This window comes from Syngnathus scovelli, chromosome 2, assembly GCF_024217435.2.
Source record: "Syngnathus scovelli strain Florida chromosome 2, RoL_Ssco_1.2, whole genome shotgun sequence".
Lineage (NCBI taxonomy): Eukaryota > Metazoa > Chordata > Actinopteri > Syngnathiformes > Syngnathidae > Syngnathus > Syngnathus scovelli.
Genome location: NC_090848.1, coordinates 2,214,377 through 2,241,200, shown reverse-complemented (window position 1 = coordinate 2,241,200; position 26,824 = coordinate 2,214,377). Strand labels below are relative to the sequence as shown.

The 26,824-nt window shown below is 42.0% G+C and overlaps 4 protein-coding genes across 7 annotated transcripts; all 4 read right to left on the bottom strand.

Annotated features, from left to right (window-relative positions):
- Positions 1 to 21: 21 nt before the first annotated feature.
- LOC125988447 (receptor-type tyrosine-protein phosphatase-like N) lies at positions 22 to 7,849 on the bottom strand. Of its 2 annotated transcripts, none has more exons than XM_049753686.2 (22): positions 7,588 to 7,849; positions 6,261 to 6,311; positions 4,914 to 5,024; positions 4,739 to 4,835; positions 4,523 to 4,670; positions 4,123 to 4,462; positions 3,895 to 4,038; positions 3,778 to 3,812; positions 3,525 to 3,661; positions 3,377 to 3,441; positions 3,246 to 3,304; positions 2,860 to 3,096; positions 2,516 to 2,779; positions 2,310 to 2,457; positions 2,165 to 2,238; positions 1,959 to 2,036; positions 1,711 to 1,830; positions 1,482 to 1,648; positions 1,206 to 1,259; positions 1,040 to 1,104; positions 880 to 953; positions 22 to 733 (listed from the first exon to the last, which is right to left on the bottom strand). In XM_049753686.2, the coding sequence occupies exons 1-22, from the start codon at positions 7,670 to 7,672 to the stop codon at positions 662 to 664; spliced, it is 2,625 nt and encodes an 874-aa protein (XP_049609643.1). In that variant the 5' UTR covers positions 7,673 to 7,849; the 3' UTR covers positions 22 to 661. The 2 variants fall into 2 exon arrangements, with proteins under 2 accessions (XP_049609643.1, XP_049609644.1); XM_049753687.2 differs by having other exon boundaries at positions 2,881 to 3,096.
- A 573-nt stretch (positions 7,850 to 8,422) lies between these two features.
- On the bottom strand, positions 8,423 to 12,803 carry dnpep (aspartyl aminopeptidase). Of its 2 annotated transcripts, XM_049753695.2 has the most exons (16): positions 12,672 to 12,724; positions 12,570 to 12,615; positions 12,380 to 12,470; positions 11,268 to 11,356; positions 11,083 to 11,196; positions 10,897 to 11,022; positions 10,709 to 10,833; positions 10,553 to 10,637; positions 10,369 to 10,476; positions 10,218 to 10,295; positions 9,643 to 9,723; positions 9,269 to 9,429; positions 9,156 to 9,195; positions 8,985 to 9,086; positions 8,730 to 8,897; positions 8,423 to 8,605 (listed from the first exon to the last, which is right to left on the bottom strand). In XM_049753695.2, exons 3-16 carry the CDS (start codon positions 12,459 to 12,461, stop codon positions 8,555 to 8,557), a joined length of 1,410 nt encoding a protein of 469 aa, XP_049609652.1. In that variant the 5' UTR covers positions 12,462 to 12,470; positions 12,570 to 12,615; positions 12,672 to 12,724; the 3' UTR covers positions 8,423 to 8,554. The 2 variants fall into 2 exon arrangements, with proteins under 2 accessions (XP_049609652.1, XP_049609651.1); XM_049753694.1 differs by lacking the exon at positions 12,570 to 12,615 and having other exon boundaries at positions 12,672 to 12,803.
- A 202-nt stretch (positions 12,804 to 13,005) lies between these two features.
- On the bottom strand, positions 13,006 to 19,785 carry LOC125988458 (transmembrane protein 198-B). 2 transcript variants are annotated; one of them, XM_049753707.2, is made up of 6 exons: positions 19,423 to 19,785; positions 16,949 to 17,220; positions 16,223 to 16,804; positions 15,861 to 16,060; positions 15,274 to 15,465; positions 13,006 to 15,180 (listed from the first exon to the last, which is right to left on the bottom strand). In XM_049753707.2, exons 2-5 carry the CDS (start codon positions 17,103 to 17,105, stop codon positions 15,313 to 15,315), a joined length of 1,092 nt encoding a protein of 363 aa, XP_049609664.1. In that variant the 5' UTR covers positions 17,106 to 17,220; positions 19,423 to 19,785; the 3' UTR covers positions 13,006 to 15,180; positions 15,274 to 15,312. The 2 variants fall into 2 exon arrangements, with proteins under 2 accessions (XP_049609664.1, XP_049609661.1); XM_049753704.2 differs by having other exon boundaries at positions 13,006 to 15,465.
- A 338-nt stretch (positions 19,786 to 20,123) lies between these two features.
- cyp27a2 (cytochrome P450 family 27 subfamily A member 2) lies at positions 20,124 to 26,091 on the bottom strand. Its single transcript, XM_049753693.2, has 9 exons — positions 25,760 to 26,091; positions 24,631 to 24,821; positions 24,337 to 24,536; positions 24,069 to 24,266; positions 23,821 to 23,984; positions 22,309 to 22,475; positions 22,135 to 22,216; positions 20,676 to 20,894; positions 20,124 to 20,588 (listed from the first exon to the last, which is right to left on the bottom strand). Exons 1-9 carry the CDS (start codon positions 25,961 to 25,963, stop codon positions 20,469 to 20,471), a joined length of 1,545 nt encoding a protein of 514 aa, XP_049609650.1. The 5' UTR covers positions 25,964 to 26,091; the 3' UTR covers positions 20,124 to 20,468.
- Positions 26,092 to 26,824: the final 733 nt, after the last annotated feature.

The following is a 26,824-nucleotide window of genomic DNA, read 5'->3' as shown; positions in this document are numbered from 1 at the left end:
AGACAAAGACAAGCAAACATATTGCAGCACTTACACACGAAAATATTTATTTATAATTTCACAGTTATAAAATAATTTCCTCATAGAATAGAATTTCTTTTTTTTCCATTTTCTAAAATGCGTGAGGTATACGACAATACAACCAGTTCAATGGTACACGGACAAGGACACATTTTCTGAAGGTATGGGAAGTCGACTTCCAGCAGGATGACAATAATCACAGACCAATATATTATATTTTATCAATAATAGTAAACCGTACAATGGTGTTAAATTTTTCCCAAGCATCTTTGTGTCCAACTTCCTGAGACATAAACTTGATGTATGAAACGGCAAAATTTACAACCACACGAGAACAAGCTGAAAGGCTCCCACGAGAAAATCGTCACACCACCTTCAGGCTGGATTTGTGCAGGTGCAGGTGACACCTGAATTTTAACTTGTGGTGTAATTCTAAAAGGTCGACACGAGTGAATCGCATCTGAAAATGTCGTTTTTAATGAGATTACTCATGCATTATTTAAATGTTAGTTAGAGCTGTGCACCTGTCCAAATCCATCCGAAAGGTTCCATTTATTTTTGATGATGTAACATCACTGTTAATTTCAAGGCAAAAGGTCGTCAAGAGCGAAAAGGAGATCACACAGAAGTCTGGTGTCGCTTACTGAGGCAGAACTTTAAGGATGGCGTTCACTTCCTCGGCTACAGCAGTCAGGGCAAATTCAAATTGGTCCTGAGAACACAAAGTCGGCTGATGACTTTTGATACATTGCGGTAATTGTGAAAATATGACTATAGCATCAAATAAGAACAGGTAGCATCTTCAAATTCTGTTATGTGGTTTTATTTGTAAATTTTGTCTTGTAAATAAATGCTCACCTTAGTGCGGACCATTCCGGGCCTCTGGTCACGAATGTGCTCCAGCGTCGCAGCGATGTCGATTTCCTTCACACCTGCAGAACAGCCAAAAAAAAAAAAAAAAAAAATCTTGCTCTAGACATTTTTAATGAGGACAAATTATTTTAAATTCAAAGCTCACCTTTAGCCATCCGATTTAAAACCATGTCGATCAGGATGTAAGTACCAGTCCGGCCTGTTCCGTTGCTATGGTGACAAAGGCAAATTAGGAAAACCATCATTTAGCACCATGTTCAATTAATAAAAAGTTATTTTTCCATCACTATTTCGTTTGAATCATATCAAACCTGCAGTGGATGATGATCGGGCACGAGCGTCCACGGTAGCATTTGTTGACCTTCCTGAGGAGAAAAAAGAAGAAAAAGGTTCCATTGTGTAAGGTTAAAGTCTTACACTTTGGATTTATTTATTTTTATTTATTTATTTTTTTTATTTATTTATTTATTTATTTATTTATTTATTTATTTATTCATTCATTCATTCATTCATTCATTCATTCATTCATTCATTCATTCATTCATTCATTTAATTATTTAATTATTTCAATGTCACTGAGGTTATACCTGCGGAAGTCCAGTAGAGGGCGCGTGGAGGCAGGAATTCCATGAGCCGGCCAGCTAAGGAAATGGAACTGAGTCAGGGTTCGGGTCTCCTGCGTCTGAACGTTCTTCAGGTAGAAGCTTCGCACCAGGAAGTCATTGCACCAGATGTGCTCGGACACCAGGTTCACCTGGAAATAGTAAGTAGAAATAATCCATGACTGTACTTCTACAGATGACTACTTCTGCACACCTCATAGATATGGTAGAGCGAGGAGCCTTCGTCCGGCCAGTAGCGGTCACATTGTTTCTCTCCCTCCTCCACCAGAGCTGTCATCATGACGATCACCGTGCAGCCCGTCTCCCAAACCATCTGCACACAGCATTAATTTTCTGATATTTTTTCAGAAGACAGACATCTTTATTTATTTTTGTAGTTTTTTTTTACTTCTGACTTTGCCATAATTGGTTTGTTGCTTTTGACATGGATGATGACCTCACCTGCCAGAAGTCCGAGATGGTATGGGACAGAGGACCCTGGGTGGCGATATAGGCCGGCATCCGAGGGTCATGATCGATCTAAAACGAGCAAGGACGAGACGTTGGCTAAGTTTCCATGGAAACCAACAACAATAATCTTCACCGAGTGCTTCTGGGTGAAATTTCAGTGTTCTATTCGGACTCAAGTTCTCGAAGTAGCTACTCACGATGGTGCTGGCGTTGATGTAGTCGGAGCGAGAAGGGTTGATCTCCGGTTTCAGCTTCACCCTGGCATGATCATCTAGGAGAGCCAACATACATTTATGATCGCTCGCATGAAAACGGCCGCCGAAAACGCCGGCGAGGCCTCACAAGGCAGCGAGTGGCTGAAGCGGTTCTTCTTGGTGTTGGTCTTGCTCTGCGCCACAGCAACGCTGCTGGGATCCGCCTGGTAGGAACACAAAGCCTCCCACTCCTTCAACAGACGGTCTTTGTTCCTCAGGTGGTCTTCCATGTATGCCTTTTGAAAAAAATCAATTACTCCCTTTCACTAGGTTGAGTTAAGTTTGAAAGCGTACCAGGATCATGTGACCGGTGGAGATGTCCATGTTGGCTTGGGCGGGTTCCTCGCACCAGGAGGGCGTGCTGCTGTGGGAGCTGGGACTGGGCTGGGCTCCGTCGCTGAACTGGGACGACACGCTGCTCACTCTTGAGTCGGCGCCTCCGACGGCTCCCGCCCCTCGCCCGCCGGCTCCTCCGCCCGGCCCCCCCACGGCGCCCAGGGCGGCGGCTTCCAAACGTCCGAAGGCACCTTTGGACGCCATATGCTGGCGACACAGGTCCTGGTGAGCCAGTTTTAAATCTTACTGCACGTCATAAACCTCAGAAATTGATTGGGCTCCTCAAATTCAACCCAAAATACCTTTTTTCGGGGCTTCCCCACCTGATACTCCTGGTGGCTGAAGCTTCCGCCCTCAGCCCCGAGGCCCAGCTTCTTCGCCGCCAGTCGCTGGGCGTGGCGACGCAGGCAGGTGACGCTTAAGGCCGCCGCCAGGATGCCGCCGATGCAAGCGAACGCCACCAGGGTGGAGGAAAGCCAGCGAGAACCGGGTTGGATACGCGTAGCCAGGGGTAACACTTTGCCATGAGTCTTCTCTTGCTAGGGGAAAAGCACAGAGAAGAACTTCTCACATTGGGTAATTTGGAGTTTCCAATTGAGCTGGAGAAAAGAGGGATTTGAACCCAGATCTCTTGACTGCGAGGCAGACATGCTAACCAGATATCTATGAGCATGCTTGTTGCTGTCACCTGGTCGTCGGGGTTCTGCAGAATCTTCTGGCTTGTTTCAGGCTGCAGGACGTTCTTATCTGCAAATGACCAAGTGGAAACTTATAAAAACTTTGTGACTTATGAATATGTCAATGTGACGTAATACGAACCTTCTTCCTCCGACAGGTTCTTCACGTTTGGGTTGCTCCCGTAGGTGATCACTGGATTTAAGGCACTGGGAAAAGGATGGAGCAGAACATTTGTTTAAAAAAATAAAAATAAAATATCAACCTTTAAGTGTTTAGTTGGTGGTCTTACGCTTCCGGTTTGTTCTTTCCCGGTTTGGCCGCCACTGCAACGCGAGTATCCTGTTGGACCTCCACTGGTTTGGAGGACTTCACAATTGGAAGAACATCAGGGGCAGCCATTTTGTACTCCTCAAAACCCTCCTTGATCTGATGAATAAAACATACTATTACAATTAAAAAAATAAAATTACAGACAATGTCTGTGTGTGGACGAAAAATGGCCACAAAAAGCCGAAAGGAAAGTAAAAAGGCAAAATAATCACCTTCTTCCCTGTGCCGATATTGTTTCCATAATTTTCTGGAAAAAAAAGACACATGACAAGATTAGCAATAATTAGTTGCGTGTATTTTACTTCAACGTATCAATATGTCCATGAGACCTTTGGCTGCTTTGTGTCCGAAGGAGCTCTCCAGCTGAAGCTGCTTGAGCAGACCCGGCAGTTTGTCTCTCTGCTCGGGGGACAAATCTTGGACCTCCAGCCCGTAGCGGTTCAGCAGCTTCTCCAGACGCTGAACAGAGCGAGCTGCAAAAAAATAAAATAATAATAACTAATAATCTAATCTAATCAAAAAACTCTTTTTTGAATTCTTTATTGGACTTTTCTCACCATCTAATCCCGCCAGAGGGTCATACTTGGACACCATCTTGCTCTGCGGCTCCCGGTTGAGACCTCCAATTTGAGAAACGTAATCTTGGTCATAATCGGGCGGGAAGTCGAGCCCCGGGAAGGAGGATGCTAATGCTAACGAGTTTGCAGGCGCCCCCCTGTGGCGGGAAGCAGCCTGGACAGCGGAGGAGGGTGGAGAGGCGAGGTAATAGGACACCAAGTTCTGGAGAAGTTGCTCGTCTCTATCCAGAGACTTTCCTCTGGAGCGGGGAGGTGAGTAGCGTTGGAATGGAGAACTTGGATGATCTTCCAGGGAGTTGAGGGAACGTTCAGCCTCATCCTGAAGAGAATAATAAGATTTATTTAGGTGGCACCTTCACAAATTTCCATATTTCTCTACCTGTTGGTAAATGTACGAATCCAGCAGGGGCATCTGCCCGTGCATGGAGGACGAGGAGGGGTCAAGTGTCAGATAGTCTAGGTACTCTTGCATCATTTGAGGGTCATCATCCTCCTCGGGTCTCGGAACCCTCCGCTGACCGAGCAACCTGGAAAGACAGAAGGGAAAATGATGGACTCAAAAGATCTCTGGGATCTTGATGCGTAGGTTTCTTACTGTCTGCGCTGGTGAAGTCGTGAAGACCTCACGGAGGGGATTTGGCTCAACTCTCGCCCGATTGTCGCCTGGGTAACGTCATCCCACCAGGTCATGCCTGCTCAGCCAGCCAGCGTATTTCTTAAAGGTGCATTTCTACTTTTTGACGCAAAGTAAAGGTTTGGTTGGGACTCACCTTGTGACATCAGGTCTTTAAGAACCTCCTGCAGCTTATGCAGAGCGGGTACGGAGACCAGGTACTGGACCGGATCGTGGTGGGGAGCCCAGCACTGTCCGAACAAACCATCTGCATGCGACAGATGGCAGGGGATATAATTGCCAAGAAACGGAAAGCGAGTTTTAATTTAGATGATTTGTATTTTACGTGTTGTTGTTGCATCTGTTATTATATATTTATATTTATATATGTGATTTATTATATTATTTATATTATTATATATAAATTGAAAAATAAATAAAAATCTCTCTATATATATATATATATATATTATATAAAAATAAAATTTGTATTAATTTATTTATTTAATTTACTTTAGATGATTTGTATTTTTGTTGTTGTTGCATCTGTTATTATATATTTATATTTATATATATGATTTATTATATTATTTATATTATTATATATAAATTGAAAAATAAATAAAAATCTCTTTATATATATTATATAAGAATAAAATTTGTATTAATTTATTTATTTAATTTACTTTAGATGATTTGTATTTTACGTGTTGTAGTTGCATCTGTTATTATATATTTATATTTATTTATATGATTTACTATTTTTTTTATATTATTATTTATATTATTATATATAAATTGAAAAATAAATAATCTATATATACATATATAAATTTGAGATAAATATATAATATATAAATAAAAATAAATTGAAGCAAGAAAAAATCTGAATTAAAGGCTCATATCTTGAAAAAGCTGTATGTCGGGTCACTCATATCTCAAAGCGCTACTTCATGAAAAAAAAATTCAAAACACATAAAAATCCTGCGTTTTGTGCAAACTAGAATGAATGGCTTAAAAAAACAAAACTGATATTGCATCAATATATTTATTTATCGCATATTTTCCTGACAACCTGAATAAAATCTTATTGTAAAAGAATATCCTTCACAACTATATTTTAAAATAAATCCACTTCCGCTGCACTTTCACACGTCACATTAACATTCACCGCAGTGGTGACATGACTTGATGACTCATCGCATCTCTGCTCCCTCTATCGCTGATCAAAACAAACGCTGGCACACACACGCAAGAGAAGCCAGCCACACGGTTGTCAGGCAGGTGATGTCACCGTCACCATAGTAACAACTTCCGCCGGCCGCAATTGGCCGATCGCCGCTGACGGTTGTCGGCGTTGGGCTTCCACCCACTCGGATTCTTTGCGTATGCTGTATTGAATTTTATCGCGCAAACAATCTGCCTCGCTTGTTTTAGTCCATGCTGAGTTGGAACGTCGAGAAAAGCGTATTGGCAACGTAAGATGGAGGACGTGCAAACTCACCGTCAGTGCACAGCTGATCTGTGGAGCAAAGCCTCTTCTCAAATAAGCAACCTGGAAACAGAATTTAATCTAGATCAAAAAACAGAGATTGTGCTGCATAAATAGAATTTATAATAAGACGCAAATATATCCACGTGTGTGTTCCACTTGACCTTTCCGAAACAGCAGCAGATGTGAGGCCACTCACTCTGTTCTCATTATTCACACCTTCATTAATCTTCCATAATTACGTCTAATGTCTAATGGGAGGGGGCGAGGAAGCGGCCGATTGGCAAAATATCATTTTCCTCCCAAGCCGATCGATTCATTATTGACGAAACCAAGACATCAGGGAGTCTAGACGACGAGAAGGCCGCCACAAGAGAAGATCACAGGAATCTAATTGGGCCCCTGAAGAGCAGAACGGCTTCGGCATTTGCTCACAAAACAATGAGCAGTGAAATGTGAAATTAAAAAGAGACTGTGGATGATCAGAGGACCACGACAGCTGTTGTTTTGTCTCTCTCTAAGCAAGATAGCGCCCCCCTGCCAAACGAGGCAACAAGTTGAACTTTGGACTTGGGCTGAAATCTATGTGATGGCACCATAGTGTAAGAGCAAGCCAAGCAAGACATGGCCGAGTACTTTTGTTCCTCCATAAACACACACGATATCGACTCGTGCGCTAATGGACTTCTGAGTGCCTCATTTCCACAATAATGATCACGGGTGAGTGATTGATACCATGAGAAGACAAACGTCACTGCAACTGGTGGGCAGTGATTTAAAAAAAAAAGATATTTTCTAATGAATCCCTTCTTCAAGTGAGCAGCTTTCCAAGAGAGGAATTTATTTTCAGCTAAATCAAAGCTCCAAGTTGATGCAAAGTCATGGAAGGTCCATTCCTGGCACTTTGTGAGTCTAACTAATTAATTGTATCTAAGTTGCTAATAATATTAATATATTAATAATAATATTATTAAAATATATTTACTTAGATATAAAATACCTGTTTTGGTTTTTGATTAATTCAACATAACTGCATTCTAATGTTGGTGATGATACTTGGAGCACAAGTTTTTTTTTTTTTTGAGTGTGGAGGGGAAGTTTGGGAATCACAAAAACATTACGTTCTCGTCTTGTAGTATTTCAGATTTTCAAAAACTCAATTTTATCATGTCTTCCTGCTTGTTGCTTCCCTGTGCATAAGAAAACAACAAGCCACCATTTGCATCATCTGCACACCCCGCAAGACCATTTGGATTAAACCATTTACATTAGCTAAGCTATTTTTGTTCGATTAATGTTTAATATAATACAGGGAGTAATTTTTTGAGACTCCTCTTACCGTGTCGGGCGGCCGAGCTGAAGCGACAGGAGGCGTTGAGGAGGAGGAGGAGGCACAAGGCCACCCACAGCCGACAACGCTTCATGGTCCAGCCGAGATCCGCTGGAGCGAGATGGGGAGTGAGCCGCTGCTGCCGCTGCTGTTGCCGTTTCCTCCCGTCTAGCAGCTGCCCATTGTCGAGAAGAAGCTAAAAGACGCTGCTCGCCAGCGCTCCTGCCTCTCTTGTGCTGCTGGGATGAAGATAAGAGGAAGAACGTTTGCGGAGTATCACCAAAAGGGGGCGCCAAACAACACGGTGTACACAGGAACCCCTTTTTCCATGTTCACCTTATTCTCACGGCTTGAATTATTCAAATAGGGTTGCTGTTAGAATTGTAACTTTGCTTGGGGAAAGAGGAACCTGTTCAAATTTGATACCCTTGAAAAATACCCAGAAAAAGCAAATTGATGCTGCTATGAACGGTGCTGCCAGGCCATCCTGGGAGAAAAACAAACTTCAATGTCTTGCTCAAGGACTCACCAGGATTTTTTTTTTGGTACGTCTGTCACTCGTGCCAAAAACTGCCAGACTGAAACTGAATGTGAAAAGCATTTTTATGCTACATTAGGAAAAAAAAGTAATTCTTACATTTTCGATCGCCATTGAAAAGACGCCACTGATTATTATGTTAATTAAACGGGCCTCGTGTATGAACGTGCATTAATTATAACTGTGAGAAAATACATTTCCACCTATCCTGGTGAATGTCAACACCTCAAAGAAAAGCATCGATCCAAATGATGTCACTGAATTGGAATGGCGTGAAGTGCTGTGTGTTAATCAAAAATCAATCACTTGAGTTTTTCAATACGCTTTATTGCAAGTACCATTTACAGGTGTGTGCAGCATGAACGGACCCGTTTCTAATCAAACAAGTCCGTTCTGATTTGATTCCACCTCGTGTTGATTATTCCCATCCTCCTGCTTCTAATCGACCATCACTGTGCTCCTCACACGGGGAAACAACTCAAAGAAAGCCTGCGAAAACACATCAGCGGGCATTGTCACGGACTCGTTGCGGTGAAGAAAAAAAAAAAGTGGAAATCCAGACAAATCAATAAAAATGTCCCTTTTGCTGGTGGCTTCAAAAAATGGGAGTTACCTTAAAGAGGGTGGTGCTTTGCAATATGCTGGAGGTGCAGCACATCTCCCGGATGGAGTGCATGGCCAGCTGGGGAGCGCCCATGTCGACTACGGGCACACCGAGGCGAGCGGCCAGGATGGGGCCGATGGTGCTTCCGCACGTGCTGTCGTTTCGGACCAGCACGTCCTGCACGAGCCGCAATTCGCGCAGTGAAATGCGAGCAGGGTACGGGATAGCACATGTGACATTTAGCCGCCGCGACGGAAACGGTACCTGAAGAGGAACGCCGGCCCGGCTAGCGACTTCCCGGACAACGGCGGCAGTCACGGCGGTGGTGGCGTAGCGTTGGTTGCTGTTGAACTTGATCACTGGACCCTGAAAGAAGAAAAACATAAATAAAAGTCAAACAAAATTTTAAAAAAAATGAACAAAATTTTGCCGTACCTTGTGAAAAGCCGGGCGATGGTTCTCCTCATGCTTCTCGCTGAAAAAAAAAATATATGATTTATCAAAAAAAAAAATTTTATTCAGTTTATTAGTTGGCGGGTAAAACTGACTGGTAGTTTGGGTGCACAGCATGAGCCATGTCGGCGCTAATCAGGAAGGAGCGTGGCGCCGCCTGCTGGAAGGCGGTGGGATTGGACGAGGAGGAGGCCAGGCGAGTGAGGATGAGCTCCGTTAGGTTGGACTCCGCCCCCTGAGTGCTCTGCGAGCCCACCTATACCACGGAATAAGGGAACAATTTTTAATTGAAGGTTGACTCATAATAGAGTGGAAAAAAATTATTTGAGCATAATCCGGATTCCCACACGCAAATTCCAGGCAAGTCGAATTTTAGGGGAGGGTGGGGATAAAATGACTAAGTCAATTTGGGAACATTTATAGAAGATAAAGACAACAGTGAAGGAAGATCAGTCATAGCATCACAAACCTCTTCGTTGTCAAAGAACGTCACCATGCGGATGTTGGGCTCTTGGCTTAGCGAGTCCCCCGAGCAGGACTCAATCAGCCCCTGAAACAAAAGTGGACCACATCACAAACGGAGCAATATGGCTCTAAAATAAAAATCTAATATTTCCCTTTCAAAAAAAAAAAAAAAAAAGATAAAATGACAGCTGACATTATTCAACGTTTTTAAATTTGGCGATTATTTTTTTTTTAATTCATATATCCTAAAAACAAATGCAGGCTTTTTTGGAGCTGAATTGACATTAACCATAATAAATTCCACATATTTTTTTTCTCCTTTACAGATAATATAAATAAACTAAAATGTCATGTTTTTAAATATTTATTAATTTAATGAATCAACAAAAACATTCCCTTGGTGATTATTATGTTAATGGCAGAAAACATGAATAAAAGACATTAGCTACTGAATTTTTGTCAACAAAATCCTGCATACAATATACTAAGTTTTGATTTTTTTTTTTCCTAGCTGTCTGCAAGCCACTTTTGGGTCCTGACCCACCAGTCAGCAGGTGCTTAGATGTGAGCGAGTCAGACCTGCAGGGCGCAGTAGCAGCTGTGGAGGTTGTCCAGGCGAGGGGAGTAAATAAACTCTTCATACACACCTCCCAAAGCCTGCCAACAAATAAACAAACATTACATAACAACTCACAAGTTTATAGGCAATTACTACGAAAGACAGGCTCACCCCGGGTTGAGTGTCGGCCAGACAGAGCTCAAAGTCCATCAGGGCTTCGGGCTCCACTTGGAGCTCGGAGCACAAAAGCTTCACCAGTGCTGGGTGATGCTTGTCTGCCTGAAGACATTCAAGTCCGACATTCTAATTAGAATCTGATGATGTCAGAAATATGTGGCGTCGTCGCCGTTTTCACCGTGCTGGCGGCGTTGACGGCATCTCCAGATGATGCACTGCCCGTCTCCAGCTCTTCCTGGACGGCGGTGGCCAGAATGGGCACGCTGAGGTGACAAACAGCATTTAGGATAAATTGCATCCCACCATTTTCTCATCATCCTTTCAAGATACTGACAGGTGGTTCTCCTTATTGGGGCCGAAGGAGTCGTTGATGTCCCTCTGCAGGTGGATGGCCAGGTGAGGGATCCGGAGCAAAGGTCGCGGCACGTGCACCAGCCGGTGGAGCAGTCTACCATCTCCCTGCCAGACCATTCATGGAGGGTTCTGACTTTTTATAAATCTATCATCCATGTTGAATATTACCTTAACCATGACACGGCCCGCGATGGTCAGGTCACGGTCAAACCAGGTGTTCCAGATGCCACCGCCGTAGCATTCCACGCCTACTTGAAGGCAGCCTTGCTTTGTCTTCTTTGACCTCGGCTTCACCTGAAAACCAACGTGTCACCCGCGTTGGCTTTAAACATCTCACGTGTGTTGACGTCTCACCCGAAGACAGGGGCTGTCTGTGTGGGCTCCAATCATGGAGAAGCCATTCCCGGGGGAGTAACGCCCCCCTACAGCAAAAGCGATGACACTGGAGAAGTTCCTGGTCACAAAGTACTGCAAAATACACAGAAAGTCCACTTTTGAGAAGATCGGGATCATACCAGCACATGCAAAGTACAACTTACTTTATTGGATGGCTGGATGTCCCATTTATCCATCTCCTTCAGTTCCACAAATCCCGCCTCCAGCAGACGCTTCCGGCATTCTTCCACCACTGAAGAAGACACATTGCACGGTGATTGCGCAACTCTCATAATCACTTCGCTGTATGAAAAGTGCCGGGAGTCAAAGTGCAATGGTGAGAGACAATGAAAGGTCATTGTAATCTTATCTCAATCTCAAAGACGTAGTTTGACCTGCTCATAAGTCAATCGATAAAGATTCAAGTTATTGAAGAGCACTGACTCCCTGCCTGTGTGGTGTTAATCGCAATGTTACAAGTGGCCGACATCTAAAAAAAAAAAAAAAAACATTTCAAATGCATCTAAAATTTTCTAGAAAAAAAAAGATTAAATAAAAATAAATACATGACCTATTCTAAAAAAATTCTAAAAAACGATTAAATAAAAATAAATACATGACCTTTTCTAAAATAACGATTAAATAAAAATAAATACATGACCTATTCTAACACCCACGTGGCGTACATCTAAAAAAATACGCATTTCAAATGCCTCTAAAGTTCCCTAGAAAAAAAATCGATTAAATAAAAATAAATACATGACCTATTCTACAAAATTCTAAAAAACGATCAAATAAAAATAAATACATGACCTATTCTAAAAAACCGATTAAATAAAAATAAATACATGACCTATTCTACCACCCAAGTGGCCGACTTCTAAAAAAATAAGCATTTCAAATGCCTCTAAAATTCCCTAGAAAAAAAAAAAAAAGATTAAATAAAAATATATACAAGATCTATTCTATCACCCACGTGTTTCATTTTAATTTTAGTACACGGCCGAATGTGCGATTATAATTAACCAGTGAATAAATTTGAGTAACATTCTTGTTTGGTAATAAAAAAATGTATGTCATTATTCGAATTAAAATTAAATTAAAATTATTCGATCACTGACGTGTTTCATTTTAATTTTAGTACACGGCCGAATGTATGATTATAATTAACCAGTGAATAAATTTGAGTAACATTCTTGTTTGGTAATAAAAAAAATTAAGAGAAGTAAAAGAGAAGTATTGTGAAAACAATTGACTGACAGCTCATCAGATTTACCGTGATATGGAGACACGCCTCTGTTAACAAATTGTAAAAACTCTTTCGCTGCTGACTGCACGGCTTCCTTGGAGCTCTTCATTATTACAGACTGTGAAAGAAAAAATGCACATTAAAAAAAAAAAATCAGTTAAACAAGCAGGATCATTTTTATAGTCCAAGCTTAGGTCCAATAGCATTGCATGCTAACCTTTGCTAGCAAAACTGCACGTCACTTAAAGTCGAGGTTGCGGGCTCTGTCAAAGCACAAAGCTCATAATGCAATAAAACGAATTATTTTAAAGGAACTTACCTGCATTGAACTTTGAGACCAGTATAACTGATGCAGGAAGCTACGGCGGAAGTAGCATCAAAGAGGAGGAGCCTGCTTACAGCGACACCTAGCGCTCGGGAGGGTTCCTTACGCAAAACTACGTCTGAGGCCTTTACATTTAAGAACATCAAACTGAGACAAGTCCAAGCATGAACAACAAGAGTCGTGTTGAAACAAGTTACAATTTATCTTGATATTTTTACTAGCCTACCAAAATATCACATTCTTACATTTTTAACCCTTAAGTGTCTTCTGATGTAGTTTCTGAGTTGTGCGGCTGCTCAACGAATCGGTTTCACAAAAGAAACACAACTTAACAGTCAATCAGGAGATGTGATCCACATCACCGGAATTTATTATCAATGTGTTTGTGCATGATTTTATCTACATATTTCTACATATACAGACACGTTTGAGAACATGTTATCGAGAGGAGACAGATGGAGGAGATAAATGGCTTTGTGTGTGGGAAGGGCAGTGTGATCAACACGTCCGTGTGTGTAGCAATGTGGATACATGTAATAAAAAAGAATGACATCATGTGTCACCATGACAACACATTGGCCCACAGGAAGGCATGCTTTAATGTTAGAATTGACTGTGACTACATCCCAATAAGATTCCAACCAAAGGATGGAATTAAATAAAACAGAGGAAAAAGATTGGAAAAATCGGACGTGGGTGCATATAGAAGACGTTGAGGGGTTTTGGAATCACGATTAAGGGTGTGTGTCAAAAAAGGGAAGTGCTCATGCAATCATCTCATACATTCACTCTTTGCTTTTACAAAGCCTCGTATATATATATATATATTTTTTTTTTTTTTTTTTTTTTTTTACAGAAATGATGCCATTAAGGGGATGTTCACAGCCTTGTCTGCCTCTCTGTCACTGTTGTTAGCAAGCTGCTAGCTAACAGACGGTGGAATGTAATGGAATAAACACAACGTGCCTCGAAGTGCATGTCAAAGATCATCAAGTTTGCAGTATGCTGGAAATGATCCAATTCCACAAAAGTGGTCCAAAAATTATGATTCATTTTTTTGTGAATAATTCAGATTTGTTCATCCTTCCTGCCAGTGACAAATAGTGACAGGCAGAATAATTAAATTCCCAATTTAACCTGCTGCTATTCACAAAATAAAATAATGAACAAATCAGGGCCGCATTTTAAAAAATATATATATACAGTAATCGCCACTCCATCGCGGGGTTACGTTCCGGACAAGAAGTGAAATCCGCACTCTGGAAAAATCTTATTGAAATACTCTCTAGACATACTTTTATAGCATTTATGGCACTTAAAGTAGTTTAAACATATTTCAAATAATATAAATGCATTTAAAACACGTAAGAGAGAAAGCAAGAGTAATTGAGAACACAAAAATATTCAGTGTAGTGAAACCTCGATGTGTTTATAGTGAACAAATACTTTTTTTTTTTTATTCTTGAAATACAGATTGATAATCATGCCTAAAGAAGTATATTAAAAAAATTTAACCTCCAGCCGTGGCTTTGGAAAATTACAGATGATGACATTCAATGACACTGGTCAACAATAAATTGAAGCACAGATGACTTCATGTGTCCCTAAATGTAGTTTTCAAAAATGTCTTAATTTTTTTTCCCTGCCACATCAGGCTTTTGAGATATTTTCCCTTTTTGTCCGAGTTTGACCCGTAAAAACTTTGCCATGTATTGTATTTATAGCAATGATGTTTCAGGAAAAAAAAAAAAAATCTTAATTCATAAAGCTTACCGACTAACTATACATTATCATATACTAACTATATTACATAAAATTATTAATATTATGGAAACCTGATGTGCCAGAAAAAAATAAGGGCTGATTCCGAATCACCGCAAAAAAAAAAAAAATCTAAAATCTTTACTTGTATCTCTGATTAAAAAAAATTGTAAAAGTTAATTTCCACTCAAACAAAAACATCAATTTGCTGAGCTCGAACCCGGAACCAGCGATGGAGGGCGTCTTACTATACCGTACAGAATTTTTAGTGTCATTTCTGTTTGGTGAGATTTTTCAAATGGAAAATAAACGGTTGACAAACTCTGATCTTGATCTCGAAATGATCTTTGGGGCTTTGTGACAAATACAAGCTGCAACGACACTTCCGACGCTTCCGGCACGTGTTGGGAGAGTCGCGGCGAGGCGCCGCCATCCGTATGGCTTTCGAGAAACGTGCACGCTCGTCACAGGTCCGTCCAGGTCGTGGTGAGGACGACGAGCCGAGCCCTGAATCAAATGCGACCCTGTGTGAGCACCCCGAAAGTGGCAAAACAGCCCAAGAGGAGCAAGGCACCCATTACAGCAAAATCCACTTGAAGACAAAATGGTCCAGCACCAATTTGAAAGGTGACAGATGGAATCCAGATGGCACAAGGGGGCTGCAGACTGAGGATCATCATCTTGTGAAGATGCTTGTGCCTGAGGTGGGTCTGCGTTTTGATCCCTGATCTGAAGTGAGGCGCTGAAACAGATGTGGACCCATCACACGGTGGCTGCTGTGTGTGTTTGTGTGTGTGTGTGAAATCGTGCAGTGATGCGTGGATGCAACTCGCACCGGTGTGCACAAGTGTGTGTCTCGACCGAGTCAAGGTGATTAGGCTCGTAGCGGAGGTCCGGTAGCTCCGGCTAGGGGCGCTGTCGAGCCGGGGTCGTAACCCAGGTCCACTGCGGTGTGCGGCCCGCCAAACAACTGTCCTGGGAAAGGCTGGGCCTGCACCTGCCGGTCACGGAAATTCTGGATGTAGCTCTGCGTCAAAAAAAAAAAGATTGCAAAAGAATCAGACCTCTGTTACGATAGAAAACTCAAGGCTTAGTTATATACAGTATTTTTTTTTTCAGGGGTATCCACACTACAAATGTAATCAAAATTTAACACTTCTCACAGTCATAGATTCTTTATCCTCTTTGGAGATTTTGTGTTGAAATTAATGGATCAATTGCATTTAACTATTTTCTACATTGGATGGGAAGTCAGGAGATGATTTACGGTTTGTGTCTCCCACTTCCTTGTTTTTCACCAATCACACGATCTGCTGAGTACAGGGGGCGGGGTCTATTCTAGTGGAACTCAGGGTTCCTGCCCACCCAAACATTCTGGAAAAAGCCTAGGACTGTTTGGAATCTTCCATAGCTTCTACTCACAGGTGAGAGAACATCGGTGTCATAGCGACGGATTGGATTGGGCTTGCGGCGATAGACGGGGTCCTGGTGGAATTGCTTGGCTTGGTTTTGGCTGGAGGAGGAGCCCAGATGCTTCTTCTTCTTCTTTTTGTGGCGGTAGCGGTCGTCCCGCTGGCGGATACGCATCACCTGCATCCTCCTCTGCTGACGGCTGATGATGACTGCGGAAAGGAGGAACGGGGCTCAGTTAGCAAAATGAAGTTGCTAGCACGGAAAGCGCTAAAGGTAGACTATTTGTGACCCAATACAGGGGCTGGACCTTTTGGTGACCTTTCAAGACTCAACCCCTGAATTAGGGCGAAGCGAACACCACGTCTCCTCACCCTTAGTATGCGAGTAGCCCTCGGCGGTCACCTTCCACTGGACCACCACCCCCAACAGGGTGAGCGCAGGCCACACCCCCAGCACCACCCAGGTAAGCCAGCAAACGGGCTTCCCGGGAACGGCTTTCATCCGCTCGTACATGTAGAGAACGAGCGCAAAGAGCTCCACGAAGTAGTCCAGGGCGACGGTGATGACGGCGGCGCCGAAAACGGCGGTGGACAGCGTGGTGAAGATGCGCTGCCACTGGAGGGTGAGCACGGCGAAGAGCATGCCCAAGCCAAGCAGCACGCCTAGAGGCACCCAGACCGAGCGTGGCGGGCTGTGGGAAAGCTCCTCCAGTCCCACCAAGGTGGCGACGGCCACCAGCAGGCCGAGCAGCAGACCCACCATGAAGAGGCCCACGCTACGAACCAGCATGGTGACCAGGCCGCACAACGTGCCGATGCCCAGGCCGATGCCCACCGAGGCCTCCACGCTCAGCTGGGTGTCCAGCACGCGCTCCTTGTAGCAGAGCATGAAGATGACCACGGAGCCGAACATCAGGCCTGTCAGGAACATCACCGCCTTGAAGCAGCGGTAGCCTGCGGGAGGGAGGGAGGGGCCACCACAAATGGCTTGACTTTATTTTAACTTTAACTAGAGCCATGATTTTTCTTTTTTCTTAAAAAAAAAAACTGTCCAGCCAAAGTGTGGTGAGTGTGAGGACAGCCAGAACTTCAACTCACCAAAGAAGCAGTAAATGACCCCAAAGAGGCAGCACATGGAGCAGACTACGGAAGGAACCACCTTGTAGCGGCCGGCCGAGTCTTCGCACCCGTTGAGCGGCCGGGTGCTCAGCTCCAATTCGGGGAGAACCTGCAGCGGTTCCAGGGTGGTTGTCATGATGAGCAAAAAAAAGAAGAATGAAGAGCCCAGGAAATGGAAGATGGCAGGCTGATTAGATGAGAGGCCGGGGGATGTTGAGACGATGGAGCGCCGGCCGGCTGCGTGCCTTCACCTGTGGATGAAACACGTGCCTGTGACTGCACTGACGACACAAAATGTGTAGTCACCGCACCAGATTGTCTGTCTGTCTTTTTTTGTGTGGTGGCGTTAAGCCATTTGGTAGCGCAGATGCCATCATCCTCTTACATCAAAATCAAAAAAAATCTCCCGGATGAATTTCGACCCCTCTGGCCTCTCCCCGTCTGTTGCTATGACAACGGCGGAACGCCGACAGACAAGCCGTGACCTGTCTCCTCAAAATGAAAGACGAGCGATTACCATGGCAACAGAACCAGAGCCAATCAGAGGCTTGGCATGCAGCCGTGCACGGATATACCGTCGATGCGCCAGCGTGACGGTTATTATTCGACAAAAACAAACCGTCGCAAACACAGATATGTACATACCATAATATCAAGCAAACGGAAGATTGCCACTCCAGCAAACACACACAATGCAGTTGGGAGTAAACAACTCTTGTCCTTAACTGACTCGTGCACGCAGCTACCTCCCTTTGTGCTCTTCAGTCGCCATCTGAAGTCACGGGCGAACAAACGCCGAGCGGCTCGGACGAATTCTCACCGTTCAGTTTTATTCAGACCGGCCGATGCGGATCAATACGAGGCTTCGGTGGAAAGTGTCACGTGTACGACAGGCCTGAGCGTGACACAGAGGACTACGTTCCATGGGATTCCGTGAGAATGGAATTTACAAAAGTGAATTTTTGGGGGTATTTCCACTGTCGACCACTAGATGGCAGCACAGTAGTATTTTATAGTGTAAATAAGAACAAAAAGTACTTTTAGTTTGAATTGACCACAAACTTCCTAAAAATCAACAGAAAATGTCGTTTTTAACCTTCTGCACGAGTAGAAAAGGATTTTCACTATCTGCTTTTCGTTGACCGCACAATTTCTGCCTTCGTTAGAATTTTGCACAGCTGCAGGTGGTTCACAGGCCACCCACCACCGATCATCACACTGTAAGCGCCAACCTCCTCCGACAAAGCCTCCTCTTTTCCAGTTGCCTTTCAGCCTGACGAAAAGACGCCTCCGTGCGGCGTGAGCTGAGGAATCTCAATGATGCTTGTTGCCACGGACAACGGCTACCGTTTTTCAAGGGAACGAAACAAACAAAAACCGCATGGAAGTCTTGCAAGGATCTCATGCTGGGAAGGGGGAGATGATGTTGCATGACCCGACCAAAAGTGACAACCATAGTCTACCTGAATTATATTAAAACTTTAAGTGAATTCATTTTTTTTTTTGGACGGGGGTGTCTTTACTTGTTCAGTAGTTTTGTGCCATTATTTTTATGCAGAAGGAATTTTCAAAAAAATCACAGCATGTTTTTTTTGTATTCTTCACATCCTTTGTGGTTGTAGACAGAATCTTTAATATGTGCATTGAGCATGCAATATTTTCTTATTTACTGTAATATACATCTATTTAATAACTCATGCAATTTTGCCCATTTTTCAAATATTTTTTTCAAATCAATTTAGAATTGCTGTGGTCTTATCTAGCAGTGAAGAAAATTTGTGGGCACTCTATTCTATCAATTTATTCCTGGATTAGTGCAATGCGTTATACTTTGGAGTCCGCCAGTCCTCCAGCAAATGCTGCTGCTGCTTGCCTCTTAACTGATACATGATATTAAACTAAGCAGCTTTCCAAATGTCTGATACTTGGGCCAAAAGTGGCAGAAATTGTGCACAAAAATCACACAGTTGTGAGTGGGGGGGACATTTCTTTAAATGGAGGACAAAGGGCATACTAGTAAATTGACACAGCTGCACGTAGGCTTGTATGATCTTTTTTATAAAATATGGATATTTTCTCATGAATATTTTGGCGTGTCGCTGTACGGCCTTGATTCTGTAACGAAGCTGATTAAAATGGATTAATGCTGTCAAACCGCCTTCTGGAGAGGCGTGAAATGCTTTGTGCTGCTTTCACGGACCGCTGGGAGACGTCAGCACCCCCGTGTTTGTGCCTCACGTTGCACTGCCATCCATCCATCCATGTTGAGCCACGCACCTTCCCTCGACGACGAACTCATCGACCGCGATGCGGCCATCCGGTAAACCCGGATCGACTTCCATCCTAGACTGACCTCAATTCAATCCCGAACATAACGATTGTTTCGCACCAATGTCCTCAAAGCATCCGTTGTTTGACAGCAGGTGGTGCGAAAGACGACGGACAGGACTCACCATCATCAGATCCGACGGGGTGACGCGCCACCCCCGCGGCGTACTCATGACTTCAGAGGGGGCCACCGCAGCCCGAGCCCCGACCGTGTCATGAACACCCAGTCCAACAAAGGGTGTGTTCCGTCCGTCGGTGTAGGTCGAGACGACGCGTCTCTCCCGTGTCGGTAGATCCGGATGGGACTAGTCCTCCATGACTGGAGCGGTTTCAAATACGACGTCGGAATGGAGCACCGCGGGGAGGTCCGCAACCAAATGTGGAGCGGGCCCCGAGCCCGGATGGACGGACGCGGTGTGTCGCGCTACCCATGAAGGTGGCTGGCAGCCGCTCGTGACCGCGCATTGCCTGTTACACTTAAGTGTGTGCAGCTCACAAGCGCCGCCTACAGGCTGACAGTTGAAAAACACCCTCCGTCTTAAAAAAAATAAAATTCCTTCTCTGTAAGGACGCACAAAAACAAACCTCCCCTAAAGAAGGACCCACAAAAAATATCTTAAACCCAAGACAGACAACAGGAGAATCGTCACGGTCATCACCGTGGTGTCATTTTTACTCGACAGCAAATGACAAAATGGCAGCCCACTGAACAGGTGGACGTTGCTATTTTAATTTTAATTCTTATTCCACAGAATGCTATGTTTGGACTAATGGGGGCTCCTATTACATATTTAAATCAGAGACAAAATCATTTGAATCAACTTGCTAAATACCAAAACAAAATTAGTCATTCGACTTTATTGCAAAAATTAAGGATTATACAAGTTTTGTGCCTAGTAAATCATTTCATTAGCATGTTTGTTACATGATTTTTTAGCTAGGAATACATACAGTATGTGAATCTTTTCTTATGAGGGCAATGTGTTGTTTTTGTACACTTTAAAGGTTTAACTGGTTATAATCTGTATACAGTAATTAAGTTAGTAACAAATTTGAGTTGAACAGAATGAATAAAGTGATCAGTAATGAGAATACAATATTTTTTAGCTGTCTTTGTATTATTAACCACCATTTCTTTTTTGCTGCGTATCGTGTTTTCGGTTCGATTCCTTCAAGCTCGGTGCAGAAATCGAAGATTGATGGGCTGTGCGGGAATGAGCAGCGTCCGCGTTTTGGCCTCGACAGGGGCTTGGTCGTCTCCCCCCGGCCGGACCTCGTAGCGCTGCATCAGCTGCAAACCGCAAGTCAGCGTTCTTGACCAAGTTCTTAGCTATAAAGATTGTGGTCATGTGATGTGAGCCAACATGGCGCCGCTTACCCTGCACAGAGCAAAGTACATCTCCATCTCGGCCACCCTCTTCCCCACGCAGCCTCGCACGCCTACGCCGAAGGGGATGAAGCTGTACGGGTGGTGCTGGAAGAAACCTGGCGTCACCTTGTGGCCGGGGCGAAGCCAACGCTCCGGTACGAAATCGTCGGCACGGGCGAATTGAGCGTGGTCGTGGCTGACCACGTAATGGCACAGGTGGAACTGGGTCTGGAAGAAAACGAGTGCGTCTTTAAGATCTCAGCGAAGCATGTGACTGTAATTTCAATAAACATTTTGTTGCTCCTTTTTGGTGTGTGGATTTTGACCACCTGGTGGCAGTATAATACAGACGGAAAAGGATATGCATGTCGTCAGTCTAAATGTGTTGCGCCACCATTTATGTTCAGTGTTTTTGTGTTTCTAAAAAAATACAACACAGCAACATTTATGGTATTTGTTAGCCCGTCTAGGGCATTTCACATGGTCTGTTAGCATTAAGCTAGTGGATGTTTGTATAAAAATTCAAATGAGTTATATTACAACAAAAGACGTTGAGAACGTGCTGTATAAATAAAGTTATATTCTATGTATATGTATGTGGAATAATTGAATAAAAATAATAAAATAAATAAATATACTATATTTTTTTAAATTGTGTTTTATTTCTGATAAAAGGGAGTTTTTTAAAAAGGTTTTAGACAGTGTAAGGAATAAACTATTGAAAGTCATTGTGATTAAAATCCAAAATAATCAACATGAAAATTAAAATGAGTTATATTACAACAAAAGACGTGAGAACATGCTGTATAAATAAAGTTCTATTCCTATATATGTATATATATGTGGAATAAATGAATAAAAATAAATAAATATACTATATTTTTTAAATTGTGTTTTTTTTCTAATAAAAGTGATTTTTTTTAAAAAAGGTTTTAGACAGTGTAAAGAATAAACTATTGAAACCAATTGTGATTAAAATCCAAAATAATCAACATGACTTCTTTTACTGTTTTAGACTTGCTCTATAAATATTGCGACAAGAATAAATAAATAAATATACTATATTTTTTAAAGTGTATTTTTTTTCTAATAAAAGTGATTTTTTTTAAAAAAGGTTTTAGACAGTGTAAAGAATAAACTATTGAAACTAATTGTGATTAAAATCCAAAAGAATCAACATGACTTTGTTTACTGTTTTAGACTTGCTCTATAAATATTGCAACAATAAATAAATAAATAAATATAGTGTATTTTTTAAATTGTATTTTTTTTCTAATAAAAGTGAGTTTTTTTAAAAAGGTTTTAGACAGTGTAAAGAATAAACTATTGAAACTAATTGTGATTAAAATCCAAAACAATCAACATGACTTTTTTACTGTTTTAGACTTGCTCTATAAATATTGCGACAAGAAGAACTAGGCAACAGAGACAAGGAATCCTTCCTTCTAAGGAAAAAACATGTCTGTACCTTCTTTGGAAACCAGTAATTGTCCACCATCACTTCATTTTCTGTAACAAAGCGTCCGTTGCCAGGAACAACAGGATACAAGCTGGAAAGGAAGACCAGATAGGAGCTCATACCAGATACCGGAAAAATAACATTTGCTGCACGTAGAACCCAGACTTAGTTGGACGAGCTCACCGTAACGTTTCCTTGATGACAGCCTTCAAGTAGGGCATCGCTTGAAGGTCGTCCATTCCGGGTTTACGTCCGTCGCCGCACACGGCGTTCACCTCGTTGTAGAGTCGATCCTGAGCCTGCTGGTCCCTCGCCAAGTGGTACAAGGCCCAAGACAGCGTGTTGGAGGTCTGCCAGCATATCAACAGGTTCATTTTGGGAAGAGATCATTTTACAATTGGACACAGATATTGCTGAGAGTGAATGTTCCGGAGAGAAAAACAAGTTTCAGCCTGATAAGCGATTCACGCAGCTGCTTGCGGGCACAAGTTTGATTCGCTCACCAGGAAATAATCTGCTCACTATCATTGCACAAGAAATTTCCCTGTGATCAAATGTTACAGCTTTTGTTTGAATCCAAAAATGTAACTCAAATTTTTATTCGAGGCTTTTTTTTTTTTTTTGCTTCTATTATAACAAAGACCAATTGAATGTGGTTGGACCACATTCCACATGTTTGGTGAAGCATTCAGAGGACATTATGGTGGCCGAGAAGTTTAAACCCAATTACACGCAAAATAGCAAATATAACGTATTTACAAAGCGAATGAAACTATGTTTTCGATGTCATGCTTCTAAAATTGCCCTTTAAACGCAGTGGCCTGTTCACATTCCACACCTTCCAAAATGACTTTGTGTTGGAGACGAGCAGCACCACAGTGACATAATGAAAACATTCCCCTTCATAAATTAAGTTAAAGTCCTGATTCCTTTTTTTATTGTTATAAGCAACACTGGACAGAATTTTCCCCTTACTCCAAGAATACACAAATGTGCGAACTAGGGCAAAATTAATAAATCGGGTGACATTCACTCTTTCAAAATAGGCAAAAATCGGCAGATTTTTTTGTCGATTTAGTGTCAAATTACGAGAGATAAAGATTACAATCAAATAGCCCAAAAAATCGGCAGATTTTTTTGTCAATTTAATGTCAAATTACGAGAGGTAAAGATTACATTCAAATAGCCAAAAAATTGACTAAAAAAAAGTCCGATTAGTGCCGATTTTTTTCGCTCTGGTGTAGATAACAAATACAATATTGTTAAATATTCTTCCTGTCATTCATATATTTATTGTCATAAGTTTAAGTATTAAATTTTGTTTTATAAATTACCTATTTTGAAAATTAATCGTCTATCGGAATTTTATCCTCCCTAAAATTATAACCCCAATGCGAACAGTAAATTAAAAAATTGACAAAATAAATGTCCGATTAGTGCCGATTTTTTTCGCTCTGGTGTAGATGACAAATACAACAGGGTCGAATACTGTTAAATATTCTTCCTGTCATTCATATATTTATTGTCATAAATTTTAAGCAAGTATTAAATTTTGTTTTATAAATTACATATTTTAAAAATTAATCGGCTATCGGAATTTTATCCTCCCTAAAATGATAACCCCAATGCGAACAGTAAATATGCAGAAAAATCGCCAAGATAATCCGGTAAAAGTATCCGAGAAATGATTCTCACCGTGTCGACTCCGCCCAACAGCAGCTCGGTCACGCTGATGTAGATCTCCGATCGGGTTATCTTATCGCAGGACAGCAGGTAGGTCAGGTATAAGCCTTGTGTGGGTTCACCTCGCTCCATCTGGCTTTGGATTTCAGCCAGTCTGCTGTCGATGAGCTTCTGCGCTATAGCGTCAAAATTCACCGTGAGCTCCAAAACCCGAACAACTTTCGAGTAGTATCTTCACCATTTCCACTCGTCCAACCTACCAGTGTCATAGAGGTCATCCCAGGCCTGAATAAATCGTTTCCAGAAAGGCAGGATGCGGCGGGTCCAGCGTGGAAAGATAACAACAATCTCAGACAGCGTTAGCATGTCATTGACGGCAGCGATAAAACGCTCCGTGTCTTTCGGAATGTCCTCCTGGAGGCAACCCAGCCTGGTCTCAAACAAAATGGACGAGATACCTGCATTCGAGTAGAGCTTCAGCAGAGCTCAGCCCTCCCCACCGTTGCCGCCACCGCCGCGCCGTCTCACCTTCGAAGCCGAACTTGTAGAGCTCGGCCGTCACGTCGGGAACGGAAATTCCATCCGGGCTGCGGGCGCGCAGGAACTCGACGCGTTGCAGGAGATCTTCGACCACCTGGTGGATGATGGGAGCGTAGGCTGACACTTCCTGGAGCTTCAGCATCTTCGGGTTCAGAGCGCTGCGGATCCGGTGCCACTCTTCCCCTTTGCTAAAAAGTCATCATGATGGAGTTTTCTGGGGCGAAACTTAGTCTCGAACTTTTCAAAAGTAATTTTCACGAGATGTTTGCAGCCTGGACTCACTCTACATGCAGGCCGTAGGCTTGTCCCCTCAAGTCTCGGTATTCCTTCCAGTGCGGAAGCTCCGCTCGCACGGGGTAGCGTCCTTCCTGATGGATCACCTGAGCAATGAGCTCCGGACTGGCCACATTGACGAGATCAAAAGGGCCGAACTTGGAGCGCCAAATGGGCCCGTAAAGATTTTTTTGTGCACCCTGGGGTAAAAGGTCAGGTGAAAGAAAAATAGGTTTGAGATTACAAACAGCATGTAATTGATATAAGAATTTTTTTTATATTTTTGGTCTTCAAGGGTTTTTCCACACAAATATATGACTAGTACTACACATAGAGCAAAATAAATCTCACGCTACGTGTCAAAACATTTTTTTGTCACGGCCTTCATCGTAGTTTTCTTCGGCGGGCCATTATGATTGCCAAAATTTTCTATATAAAGTATAGGCTACAAAACAAACTAGTTTTGAAATCTGAGACTAATAAAAACTGTTCAAATTTCTTAAAAAGACGAATGGTAATAAAAATTCCAAGCAATAAATCTATTTTTTTTTAAAAACTGAAGATATTTTTTAATTTTAATATTGACAGATGAAGTTAATGCAAAATTATATTCGTAGATTCTTTTTTTCCGGCCAAAAAAAAAAATCTACGGATAGTATTCAGAAGACATTTTGAAGCTAATCGAAATAATGTAAAATTAGTCTTTGCGGGCCAAATGAAATGATATGGCGGGCCGTATCTGGCCCCCGGGCCTTCTGTTTGACACCGATACTCTACGGCCATAACTAAAATCAATTAATAAGTGTGCCAAGGATGTTATAGATAGAAAAATGGCAATCTAGGAAGAAAAATCACAGCAACGTCCGACTTTATTTACGCCGCCGTCGTAAAACGAGAAGTCAATTTTTCCATTAATTAGATATCCATAAATAGAATTTAAGCTAGGTGATAACCACGGAGCTATGCTCTGCGTGATTTATTTAAGAATAAATCCGTATATGAGCATTGGAAAATCGCTAAGTGCGTATATTTGTACAATGACCTTCAATTATGCGGTAATTAGACAGGAAGCGGTTTTGAAATAGATCTGTCGAATCGAACTCCGCGAACTGAAAATTGGGACGGTGGTTCTGCTTACCTGCAGCAAGTGACTCTTGTCCGCATAGCCTTTGAAAAATAACCAGAAAAGAGTTTTGGACAAAGTGGGTCCGGGTAAGTCATCGATGGTCTTGAGCTTGGCTGCTTCAACTGCAGCCCTTGCTTGGACAAGTGTTCTGGTCCAGACGGAGACCGAACCTCCGCGTCCGAAGAGTGCAAAAAGGCGAGGTGGAGAGGAGGACATTTGTTTTCTTGTTGTGTGTTCTCTCTTCACTTATTTAGTTCGGAGAACAGGCTGCTGTGTTTTTTGTTTCCTTGGTTTTGGGCTTTGGGCGTCAAATGTCAAACTGTTGCGTTTTGTCACCCAGTGGACATTATGTGCAACTGCACCACAGGGTGGTTTTTTTTTTATTTTTATTTTTTTTTTTTATTCCATTACAGTACACACAAATTCCGAGAAGCCAAGTGTGTGTGTTTGAGGGTTTAATATTATTCTTGTAAAAAAATTGGGATGATTAAATAGTACTAACCTTCACTAGAAATTAGTTATAAGGACAAAATATTGACGGGATACCGTAATATGCTAAGAAGTTGCTTAAGTTGCTTTTGTATTTATTTTAATTTTTTTCATTATTTTTTTTTTTATATATTTGACTATGGTCAAATCTGGACAGTATCAAAGAGAAACAAGGGGTAGAGTTAGATAAGCTTAGGCTTCCTTCTACTCCCTTTTGAACAAACATGAATTTACGATAAAGGGAAAATTATAATGCAATGTCATTTTTTTCTTTTTTTTATGTTCTATTGTACTATGGAGTTATCATTTTCTGTATTTTTTTACTTTTTTCTTGTATTTCTTTAATGTTCGAAATAAACAAAACAAAAAAAGTTATAGTTTTGGTGTGTTTTTAACCTATTGTTGTATGTCTTATCCCTGTTATTAATTTTTCTTATTTCTTTCATCTGTATTAGAATGCATATTTCTCTATTCATTGAAATTTTACCTTAAATTAACTCATATTTCTGGAGAATGCCACTTCGCAAGCCCCTGGAGGTTTTTTCTCCATCACATTTAATTAATCTATGTACATTTTAAATGTTTTTT